Genomic DNA, 12,642 nt, shown 5'->3' with positions numbered 1-12,642 from the left:
CTGGTCCTGATCATCACCCTTCTTAGGCTCTGTCCTAACATCCATTCCCTGCCGGATCGTTAGCCATGAACAGTATGTTTGTCCGTGTATCAGCCTTGGAACTTCTAGCGTTAGTTTTGTTGTTTTGCACCTTTTTGACTTGCTGTATACTTACCTCCGTTTTGTTCTATCTGCAGTCACTCACCCGGAACCTTCACCCAACCTCTGCCTGATGGTCGGCGGCTGCCGAGCCATTACTGGACCTACCACTGCACCCTCAACAACCCATCCACGCCACCCGCTCTGTTCCCTGGATTATTCAGCCTCACTCGTGGATCTATTAAATAAACACTCACCTTTGTTTCAATTTACCTTGTCCTGGTCTGCTTCTGGGTTCTGGCTTAGTAAACCGTGACATAAACTCTATTTATAATTACATTATATGCCTTATTTTAATTTTCCTGCATAAGTAAAATCATGAACCGCCATTCAATCAAATTAGACTGGTTTGGATTTCTCCCTAACCAATAACGCTGCCATTTTTGCCCCATTCTGGAACTTTTAGGTTTTATGACATAGTCCCTCTAGTAATTTAATAGGATCTCTATGGTGCAATGTCACAATGTGATTAAAATGATATAGAGACTAGAACACAGAACTAGAATACATGTCTAAAATTCGAGATAGACATAGGGTGTGTTAGTAAATTCAATCTGGAGTGCCAGAGTCTCGGCGTTCGTAAATTCTGAGCGTTGTCAGATTGTCCGTTGGTAAATTCAAAGCTTTCACTCTCGGAGCATTCAGAGCGCAAACTGGACGCTCTGGCCGAGGAGTAGGGTTGATTTGAGTGTTCTGTCCTCACAACGGCAGTCAAGCGCCCAAGCTAACTGTCTAACGTTGGCTAGTTTGCTAGCTACTTCCAGATACAAATGAGAGAACACCTCACTCTGACTATTTTACTCGCCCTAGCAGAGCTGGTTAGGCTGTTGTCATGTTATCCAGAGCGTTGGTGACCGTAAATGTGCTGCTGGCAACAATTTATTAATACTTTTTGCCGATGTTCACTGACACCGGCCATATTCAACGGATGTTGAGTGTTCGTAAATTCATCAGTTATTCTGCGCTCTGGCACACTCAGACGAGAGAGCTCTGAAATCGGAGTAGATAGCCAGAGCGAATTTACGAACGCACCCACAGTTTGAAATAATAGATCAACTAAACTTATTTGCAGATAATCTCCTGATATACCTGACCAATATTGAAAACTCAATGCCCCATTTGCAAAAAAATATTTCCAGAATGCTCAAAAATCTCAGGTTATAAAATTAACATGGAAAAAATGAAATAATGCCAATAGGAAAAAGAAAAAGAATAACTCACGATCTACAGCAATCCTTTAAGTGGACCACAAAAAATGTTAAATACAAACAACAGATATATAAAGATAACTTTATTCCATTACTCAACAATATGAAAGCAGATCTAATTAAATGTAATAATCTTCCCATAAAAATCTTACAGGTAGAATAAACCTCTTTAGAACGGCATGGCTGCCAACGTTTTTGTATTTATTTTCGGTAATAACAACTACCCCACAGAAGACATTCTTTAAAAAAGTATATTTGGTCATAACAGACTTTATATGGGTAAATACAATTCATAGAATAAAAAGGAAAGTTTTACATCTTCCTAAGTCTGAGTGTGGTTTTAACCTTCCAGACGTGGAACTGTATCAACTTGTTACCAAAGGCTTTTACTTGCAGCATATAGTTAAATGCACTGAAGAGGAACAATGGGTACATATTGAAGATGCGCATGCTCATTCCCAGAATCTTTTTACGTGTCTATTTCAAAGGATAAAGCTAAGAACATTAACAACTTCATACAATGGCTTGCAAAAGTATTCACCCCCCCTTGGCATTTTTCCTATTTTGTTGCCTTACAACCTGGAATTAAAATTGATTTTTGGGGGGTTTGTATCATTTGATTTACACAACATGCCTACCACTTTGAAGATGGAAAAAAAAAAATTGTGAAACAAACAAGAAATAAGACAAAAAAACTGAAAACTTGAGCGTGCATAACTATTCACACAGCATGATGCTGCCACCACCATGCTTCATTGCGGGGATGGTGTTCTCGGGGTGATGAGAAGTGTTGGGTTTGCGCCAGACATTTTCCTTGATGTTTTCTGTTTTTTTGTCTTATTTCTTGTTTGTTTCACCCAAAAAAATATTTTGCATGTTGTGTAAATCAAATGATACAAACCCCCAAAAAATCAAATGTAATTCCAGGTTGTAAGGCAACAAAATAGGAAAAATGCCAAGGGGGTTGAATATTTTCGCAAGCCACTGTAGGGTCTATTGTCCTCTCAGGAATTCTGTCTCATTTACATTGGTCTCATCCCCTACACAAGCATTTCAATGCTGTGACAACCTGTAGAGATTGGGCCTTGGTGGTCAAGTTACACTGTAAACTTGGTGTCATTTGATTCGTCGATGGTGGTTGGTCTTGGGTTGAAAGGTTACACTTTCAGATGTTATAAATGTAATTAAATACCTTTGTTCTCTCTCTTCTCCTGTTTCCAGCCATGGAGGAAGGTTGTATGATCAATTCTCATTTCCTAGGCTTCTAGGCCTCTGGCCTAGTAAGCATCTCTTTGTTCATGCTTTGTCCTGTAAATTAACCTTAGGAACTATATGCTTGGAATAATGCCTTGTAATGCTTGTTAATGCTTTGTAACTTGTATGTGAATCCATTAATTGTACAATGTTAGTTAAATATCTGCCTTCTCAGACCAATTATTGCTAGTCAACGTAAACTCAGTGCCTAATGCTTGCTTGTATGTTTGAATTCTCTTTATGGAATCAGATAAACATTTTAATAGGCTAATTGCTTGGTCTAATTATGAGTCGCATGTGAGGTATTTATAATTAAGCAATAAGGCCAGAGGGTGTGTGGTATATGGCCAATATACCACAGCTAAGGGCTGTTCTTAGGCACGACGCAACGCTAATGGCTGTTCTTCTGCACGACGCAACCATGGAGTGCCTGGATACAGCCCTTAGCCATGGTATATTGGTCATATACAGTATCACAAACCCCCAAGGTGCCTTATTGCTATTATAAACCGGTTACCAACGTAATTAGAGCAGTAAAAATAAAGGTTTTGTCATACCCGTGATATACCACGGCTTTCAGCCAATCAGCATGCAGGGCTCGAACCACCCAGTTTATAATATCATACAGCCTAGTGTATATACACATGTCAAATATTACTGTCCACTACAGTAAATTAATTTTATGCTGAGTGGGTCATTCTCACCTAATAGTTCATAGAAGTAGTTGAGGATGTTCTCCCACTCATCTCCTGCTTCCTTCCCAGCAGCTTAGCAAAATGAGAGCAGCTGCTGTACAGGTGCAAATGGTCAATGCAGTCAAGGACCAAACCAACGACCTCCTGAGAGAAAGAGATATCAAGTGATGAAATAGCATATTTCAGAACAAAAACATCCCTCAACCATACAAATACAGAAAACGTATTTTGTCGTGCCACTTCTGGGGACAGTAGATTCAAGGCTAAATAAGTCACCATTACCTCCTCTGTTCTTCAGCGCTCGCACACTGTTCTGCCTGGCCTCATGTCCTAGCCCCTCCCCAGGTGTCTGGAAGTAGCCAATCAGATCCTGCAGACTCAGGCCCACAGTCTCTACTGGCAGGTTGAAAGAGGGAATGTTCCCCTGCTGACTGAGACCATCAAGTCTCCTAAAAACAGGAGAGAAGATTGACAACATTCAATCAACCATTTCTGCATATCCATATTTATAGATTTTTGTCCAGGCCTTGATAATATGAGCACAAATGTTCACAAACTACACAATGGCTCAATCATTTACACTCTTCACTCAACCAATCACACTGTTACCTCAGCTAAATCCCTCTCTGTGGGAACCCAGTTAGCCAGGTTTCCCAGAGGGCTGTGTGGTGGCCTATCTGATGAAGTGTGTGAAGAGGAGGACGGTGCTGCGGATGAGTCTGGTTGTTGGGCTCAGAACGTCATCCATGTGACACCCACTGTGCATTATGGCCAAGAGAAAAGGTCATGGGACAATGTGACAACAAAACACAATGAAGTACACAGTACACACAAAAAGTCAACAAATTAAAGATGGGCAAAATAAGCATATGTCCAAGTAATGACTCAAATACTGAGTAAGCCTACAGTGTAATGAAGTTCAGCAGAACTGAGTACTGGAAAAATACATTCTATTACCTTACGCTGCACCCCTCCCAAGCGGGCAAACTTGGCATCGATGGCTTCAAATAAAATTTTATTTGCCACATGCGCCGAATACAACAGTGAACAGTGAAATGCTTACTTACAAGCCCTTAACCAACAATGCAGTTTTAAGAAAAATACGTGTTAAGTAAAAAATAGATAAGTACAAAATAAATAAATAAAATAATGAAAGAGCAGCAGTAAAATAAATTAACAGTAGTGAGGCTATATACAGGGGGTACCGGTACAGAGTCAATGTGCGGGGGCACAGGTTAGTCGAGGTAATTGAGGTAAGCATTTAAATAATCAAAATACTTGTTGGTGTTTGAGATGTGTATGGGTGTGACTGCTCCTCCCCCTGCTCTGTAGACGGGACAGTCAGACACTCCCCTGTGTGTCAATGCTGTAGCTCAACGTGTCCCCGCCCTTCAGATACACTACTATATCCCACAGACATTCCCAAAATGACAGCAGTTGCATTTTGTCCTTGACCGATAGGTTGTGTTCTCTGTAATGACAGAAAGAGGCAACCTGCCTTGAGCAACTCCACTCCCGGAGAAGATGGAGGTGACACTCCAGAGGGTCTGCTGGAAGGCTGCGTCCACAATAAAACTAGGACAATAGGACAAATTATGCATAAAAACAACCAAGACAAGAGCCTTAACAAGATCATGACAGTGATGGAGGATAAAGAGACAGATTATCAGGATAAAAAGGATTTCACATAATGGAAACTGTTTTTAAATAAACCATCCATATAGTGGCTGTTATTATTGTGGGGTCTATATCAGACACTATTGAAGCTTATTCTAATATTATCACGCTAACTACTTCTCTCCTCTTCGAAGGTTACCTTCGTTGTCTGCCTTGCATGTCATGTCACTGTATCTCTTCATGTACTTCTCTGATCACTCACCAGGTATCTCTCAGATGTCACACTGACCATTATGAGGTCGTCCCCGACACGGACCTTCTCCCCCTTTGACCTCTGCTTGGAGGCAGGGTGAATAGTCCACCAGCATGCCTCACCTGGTCACAGGTAATTTGGTTGATTGCCAGCACAGAGGACATACTACTTATACGCCTACAGAAATTATATATAAACATCATCAAAACTAATATCTAAACATCAGCAAAACTTTCTGATGTTCCATCGAGCATTTGAACACATCTTTAAAATGATGCAAAATACCTGTTTTATCATCCTGCAGGCCAACATCAAATGCTATCTTATCTGTCGAAGACTGGGTTGTGGACAAACAAAGATACTGAAGAAGGAGAAGAAAACATAGGAATATCCATTTAAACATTGAACAACCCCTTATGACAGGAATAAATGGCATAATCAATCAAATGACTGCCCTAATGAGATTGATACAACCAAATGACAAGTCTTAGTTATTGAGAGAGACACTGTGATTGATTGAGAACACTCACCATCCTGTTGTAGGAGTGTAGGAGAAGTGCAACTTGACCGTAGAGGAGGGTGCGATGACCACCTCCCTGTCCAGCCTGCACAACACAACATAACTAGGGATCTTTATTCTAACAAAACCATGACTTCATCTAAGTCCATTATAGTGAGGCAGCATATCATATTGGAATGAGACCCAAGCTGTTAGCTCAACCCTGCTGCTTGGTTCTCTCTGTTAGCCAGCATCTCCTGCAGAGCTCTGACAGACAGACACTGGGCCAGCACAAAGGCACACACCGACAAGTCTGGAGAAACATTCTGGGGAACACAGTGCACACATTTCAGATTAATCAGTCTCTTATCAATCCTCTGATCTGGCATCCTCTGATTCCAAAGATCATGCTGTGGGATGAAGCTTTACCTTGCAACTGGAGGTGGACTCCAGACAGCAGAATCTGCAACCAAAGCCCTCTGCAGCCAGACACAGCTTCAGATGCTCTAGCTGGGACATAAAGATGCACTGCAGGACCACCTCATCATTCTGACAGAGGCAGGGGCACAGACCACATGGCTGTTACTAAAATATTGTGAGCAAGTTGTTTTCACCTGAAATCAGAATGTATTTAATACAGTAAAACTAACTTAGACACAGCGTTTATTTCATCAACAGAAAATGTGACAAAAATATTAGTTAAACACCTATTTTTCAGTTGCAATTGAGAAGACTATAACTGACTAAATAGACCCAGAAAAAACTATAACTAAATAAAAATGATTTTCATTTCAGTTGGCTAAAACGAGATGAGACTAAATTATTTCTGTGACTAAAATCTGACTACTAAGTGGACTGGACAATAGTTTTTGGAGAGATTGAGAGTTTTTCAGTGATAAGCACAATTAATATCAGCAGCAAATCAAATCAAATCAGATTAACAGTGAAACGCTTACTTACGGGCCCTCCCCAACAATGCAGAGAGAAAGAAAATTGAGAAATAATAGAAAAGTAAAACATGTAATAAGAAAAGTAATAATAAATACACGATGAGTAATGATAACTTGGCTATATACACGGGATACCAGTACCGAGTCAATGTGAAGGGGTACGAGGTAATTGAGGTAGATATAGGTTAAACCATTTTGTTTATAAAATCTTACAACAGAAAAAAGGTAGATGTACATATAACTAGAAATAAAGTGACATATAAAACAGTAGCAGCATATGTGATGAGTCAAAAAAGCTATTGCAAAAAAGGTCAATGCATATAGTGTGGGTAGCTATTTGCATGAGGCAAACGGTGGTCACACCAGATACTGACTGGTTTTCTGATCCACGCCCATTACTTTTTTTTAAGGTACAATATCTGTGACCAACAGATGCATATCTGTATTCCCAGTCATGTGAAATCCATAGACTACGGCCTAATTCTCTTTTTTTCAATTTACAAATGTTCTTATATGAACTGTAACTCAGTAAAATCTTTGACAGTGTTGCATGTTGCGTTTATATTTTTGTTCAGTGTAGGTTGAATACAAATGAGGCAATACAAATGCGATGTGACTCAAATGTGACTCAAATGAAAGGGCATTTAGTTGACTATAATGACTCACTGTTTTCGTCATTTTGACAATAACTAGACTAAATCATTATTCAAATTACAAAAATGTGACTAAGAGTTAATTATATTTTTGTCAAAATGACTAAGACTAGACGAAATCTAAAAAAGAGTGCCAAAATGAACACTGCTTAGATAGTACTTCAACATTGTAGCAATAAGTCCTTAACTCCTTTATAAAGTGCACACCGAGGGAGTCAGGTCACAGCCATATAAGGAGCAGCCACACTGGAACACCTCTCAGTGACCAGGGCATGATGCCACTGTGGTGTCTGACCCCTCCCTCACCCTCCATTTCACCCTATTATGAGCAGCCTCTGGACTTTATGAGTCACACTGCACAGTAGAACAACTTAGGGACCTAACTGAGTAAGGAATAGGCCTCAGAGCTGGCTGGGGTCAAGAATGTCATTTCCACTCAGGCCATACATTTAAAATTGTCAATATCCCATGAGATTTGAAAGGTTTTGAATTGTTACTGAGCTCAATCTTGCATTGTAGAGTTAAGTCAGAGCAGGGCAGAAGGGCTAACTTGGCCCATCGCAAGTTCTTTACGAGCAGAGATAAGGGCCACAGCAAAATTAACTGCAAACTTAGTTTCAGATATTTCTAGTGTAGGCTGAGAGACCAAAATGCCTGAACCAGTACCTGTCACCACAGCCCTTAACAGTCAACCTAAGCATGTGACTGTCCAGCATCAGCCAACACTCCACCAGTGACATGTCTTTATCAGAGGGCTGAGATACCAAGCCGTGAGAGGAGGACTCACAACCACAGAGAATGATAGGCCTCCATTATCTCAGTAGTGATAATACAATTAAACACAGAAAAAAATGAAATAAACTAATATTTCTACAGAAGTTGGCTAATGTTTCTTTAGAGTTTGGAAGAAAAGTCAGCAAGTCATTTTCCAGAGTGACTAAAGAAAAGGGATAAATGAGTGGCTCTCCTGAGTGGCGCAGTGGTCTAAGGCACTGCATCGCAGTGCTAACTGTGCCACTAGATCCTGGTTCGAATCCAGGCTCTGTCGCAGCCGGCCGCGACCGGGAGACTCATGGGCGGCGCACAATTGGCCCAACGTCGTCCAGGGTAGGGGAGGGAATGGCCGGCAGGGATGTAGCTCAGTTGATAGAGCATGGCGTTTGCAACGCCAGGGTTGTGGGTTAGTTTCCAACGGGGGGCCAGTATAAAAAAAATAAAAATAAATGTATTTAATAACTGTAAGTCGCTCTGGATAAGAGCGTCTGCTAAATGACTAAAATGTAAATAAATGGCTGTTGTTATTCGCTCAAATGAGAGGAGAGCAATAGAGAGAGTAAAAATTATGTAATTTACTGTCTTTCCTTAGCAAATAAAAACATGACATGGTAGCCTACAAACAGTAAGTTTTAAAGGATCAGTGCAGTCAAAAACATGTTTTTCCTGTGTTTTATATATATTTCCACACTATGAGGTTGGAATAATACTGTGAACTTGTGAAAATTATGATAATACCGTTTTAGTGTCAGAGCTGTTTGAAAGAACCTGACATTTCAGCCTGTTTTGGTGGGATAACATAAACAGGCAGTAAATTAGTTAATAAAACAATAACAAATAGAGTTCCAAATCTCTCTGCTAATAACAGCTATAATTTTTAGTTTCCCCCTTCCCACTCAGACCACTCCCAAACAGTCCTAGCAAAATTCTTGCTTGAGGAATTGCTCTTTGTTACGAAACTATTTTTGTAGATTTGTGATCATTTTAATTTAAAACAATCAAGGTAAGGTACTTAATTGTTACCCAATTTTTTTTTGATATTGAGATACAAACGGCTGCATTGGACATTTAAAGACAAGTAATAGCCATTCAACACAGCCTAGTAACTTGCATATACTGTAGACAAAATTGAAACAGTTTCATATTCTACTCTAAACTCTCTATCATGAAAACAAAGGTTTGGCTTTTGTTATTTTTTATAAGTAACTTTCAAAAGAGTGTGTGACTGTGGGAAAAAGTGAACAAGTAAAATAGCACGTACTATTATACACCTCACCATTGTGGACGAAAGTATCAGTGATTATTTTACAGAAGCCTACTGTAAACTGTTATTTTTCTGGCTACTGTATCGATACCCTACATAGCAGCTGCGGCACGCAACCTTACTTTCCCGCCAATGCCACCACCTGTGTTAAATTCTCAGTAGCATTACCCTACGTAGAAATTTTATTTTATCTTCGCTTTCTCCCGATTCAGCCATGTCTGAAAATGTAAAACAGTTCACTGTCTTGTAGAAAGGATAGTTGAAAATAATATGTTAGATGGACTGACTCTCATTGGGTGGCTCCTTGTCATTTTGACCCAGCGCCCACTTGGCAGGTAAAACTAGGCTACAGTCGACCATTTGTCCACAACCACGCACATGCATTGACCAACCTGGGCAATTCCGTGCATAAAAGTGCAATTTGCAACATTTACTGTTGCTCAATGGTTTCGCTACCCATTTTCTTGCAGAACATAAAAATGCCTCAGTGTCAAAGGGCACAATGTCTCACAGCCAAGGGAGGTGACAGGACAGGTATCGTACAATAATAGCACAGGAGGCAAGACGATTTATTGAATAAATGTGCAAAGTAGGCCTAATTAATGAGACTTGAGACAGCAAAAGTCTCCACTTTAAATATTATTAAAAAATATATATTATTAATATTCTTTGGAACGCTACTCCTCTTACACTGTTTATGCTAGAAACGCCATTTAAACTATAAAACGTGCAGACCGGTCTGGAATAGTGTGATATTATACAGCTTTTTGATAACATTTATACTTTTAAAAATATGACACTTTTTTATCTTCTAAAAAACCTCATCCACTTTAATGGCATTTCTTCAACATTCTAAAGCTCACATTGTTATAAACTCCCATGACTTCCAACATTCTATTCACAGTAAACAACATACGTTTTGACACAAATCAGCTACTTTGACAACTTTACCAACAAGTTAGACAAAAAACTCAGAGCATATAAAATCTTAATTTACTTCTCCACTATTCAAATCTGAAATCAGAACAGAAATATATTATACCAATAAAACGATATAGCTGTTTTAGTAACAACATCAACAACATTTTCTGTCAACTTTTACAAACGACTGACATTTTGACCACTTTCCCAGCACTTGAGACAATAACTTAGAGGGTATGACATCTTGGTCTGCTTCTCTGCTATTCAAATCTGAAATCAGAATAGAAATACACGATATATACATAAGTATGTGGACACCCCTTCAAATTAGTGGATTTGGCTATTTCAGCCACACCCGTTGCTGACAGGTGTACACTACTGGTCAAAAGTTTTAGAACACCTACTCTTTCAAGGGTTTTTCTTTATTTTTACTATTTTCTACATTGTAGAATAATAGTAAAGACATCAAAACTATGAAATAACACATATGGAATCATGCAGTAACCCAAACAGTGTTAAACAAATCAAAATATATTTTATATTTGAAATTCTTCAAATAGCCACCCTTTGCCTTGATGACAGCTTTGCACACTCTTGGCATTCTCTCAACCAGCTTCATGAGGTAGTCAACTGGAATCCATTTCAATTAACAGGTGTGCTTTCTTAAAAGTTCATTTGTGGAATTTCTTTCCTTCTTTATGCGTTTCAGCCAATCAGTTGTGTTGTGACAAGGTAGGGTTGGGATATACAGAAGATAGCCCTATTTGGTAAAAGACCAAGTTCATATTATGGCAAGAACATTTAAAATAAGCAAAGAGAAACGACAGTCCATCATTACTTTAAGACATGAAGGTCAGTCAATCCGGAAAATGTCAAGTAGTTTAAATAAATCACAGACAGTGTCACCAGCAAAGCACCCCCAAACCATAACACCTCCTCCTCCATGCATTAAGGTGGGAAATACACATGTGGAGATCATCCGTTCACCCACACTGCGGATTTTCCGGATTGACTGACCTTCATGTCTTAAAGTAATGATGGACTGTCGTTTCTCTTTGCTTATTTGAAATGTTCTTGCCATAATATGGACTTGGTCTTTTACCAAATAGGGCTATCTTCTGTATACCCCAACCCTACCTTGTCACAACACAACTGATTGGCTGAAATGCATAAAGAAGGAAAGAAATTCCACAAATGAACTTTTAAGAAAGCACACCTGTTAATTGAAATGGATTCCAGTTGACTACCTCATGAAGCTGGTTGAGAGAATGCCAAGAGTGTGCAAAGCTGTCATCAAGGCAAAGGGTGGCTATTTGAAGAATTTCAAATATAAAATATATTTTGATTTGTTTAACACTGTTTTGGTTACTACATGATTCCATATGTGTTATTTCATAGTTTTGATGTCTTTACTATTATTCTACAATGTAGAAAATAGTAAAAATAAAGAAAAACCCTTGAATGAGTAGGTGTTCTAAAACTTTTGACCGGTAGTGTATAAAATTGAGCACACAGCCATGCATTCTCCATAGACAAACATTGGCAGTAGAATGGCCTTTCTGAAGAGCTCAGTGACTTTCAACATGGCACCGTCATAGTATGCCACCTTTCCAACAAGTCAGTTCGTCAAATCTTGGCCCTTCTAGAGCTGCCCTGGTCAACTGTAAGTGCTGTTATTGTGAAGTGGAAATGTTTAGGAGCAACAACTGCTCAGCAGCAAAGTGGTAGGCCACACAAGCTCACAGAATGGGACAACTGAAGCGAATGGTACGTAAAAATCGTCTGTCCGCGGTTGCAACACTCACTACCGCGTTCCAAACTGTTTTTGGAAGCAACGTCAACACAAGAACTGTTCGTCGGGAGCTTCATGTAATGGATTTCCATGGCCGAGCAGCCGTACACAAGCCTAAATCACCATGTGCAATGCAAAGCGTCGGCTGGAGTAGTGTTAAGCTTGCCGCCATTGGACTCTGGAGCAGTGGAAACCTGTTCTCTGGAGGGATGAATCACGCTTCACCATCAGGCATTCCAACGGATGAATCTGGGTTTGGCGGATGCCAGAAAAACGCTACTGGCCCGGATGCATAGTGCAAACTGTAAAGTTTGGTGGAGGATGAATAATGGTCTGGGGCTGTTTTTCATGGTTCGGGCTAGGCCCCTTATTTCCAGAAGGAAATCTTAACGCTACAGCATACAATGAAATTCTAGACGATTCTGTGCTTCCAACTTTGTGGCAACAGTTTGGGGAAGGCCATTTGCTGTTTCAGCATGACAATGCCCCCATACACAAAGTGAGGTCCATACAGAAATGGTTTGTCGAGATCGGTGTGGAAGAACTTGACTGGCCTGCACAGTGCCCTGACCTCAACCCCATCGAACACCTTTCTGATGAATTGTAACACCGACTGTGAGCCAG

General features: G+C 39.9%; 1 protein-coding gene across 1 annotated transcript; it reads right to left on the bottom strand.

Moving 5' to 3' along the window:
- Positions 1-3,416: 3,416 nt before the first annotated feature.
- Positions 3,417-7,292, bottom strand: LOC121540870 (ryanodine receptor 2-like). Its single transcript, XM_041850224.1, has 9 exons — positions 7,281-7,292; positions 6,094-6,213; positions 5,883-5,990; positions 5,696-5,782; positions 5,451-5,526; positions 5,175-5,287; positions 4,790-4,917; positions 3,578-3,744; positions 3,417-3,439 (listed from the first exon to the last, which is right to left on the bottom strand). The coding sequence occupies exons 1-9, from the start codon at positions 7,290-7,292 to the stop codon at positions 3,417-3,419; spliced, it is 834 nt and encodes a 277-aa protein (XP_041706158.1).
- Positions 7,293-12,642: the final 5,350 nt, after the last annotated feature.

Source organism: Coregonus clupeaformis, chromosome 1 (genome assembly GCF_020615455.1).
Source record: "Coregonus clupeaformis isolate EN_2021a chromosome 1, ASM2061545v1, whole genome shotgun sequence".
In the NCBI taxonomy this organism is placed as follows: domain Eukaryota; kingdom Metazoa; phylum Chordata; class Actinopteri; order Salmoniformes; family Salmonidae; genus Coregonus; species Coregonus clupeaformis.
Note: the sequence above shows the minus strand (reverse complement) of the source record. Positions and strands in the feature narration are given on the sequence as shown.

Excerpts from the sequence above, each read along its gene's own strand:
- LOC121540870 (XM_041850224.1), bottom strand. Across the intron at positions 5,527-5,695 it reads TACACTCCTACAACAGGATG|TATCTTTGTTTGTCCACAAC; the intron begins GTGAGTGTTCTC and ends CTCCTTCTTCAG. Across the intron at positions 3,440-3,577 it reads AGCGCTGAAGAACAGAGGAG|GAGGTCGTTGGTTTGGTCCT; the intron begins GTAATGGTGACT and ends TCTTTCTCTCAG.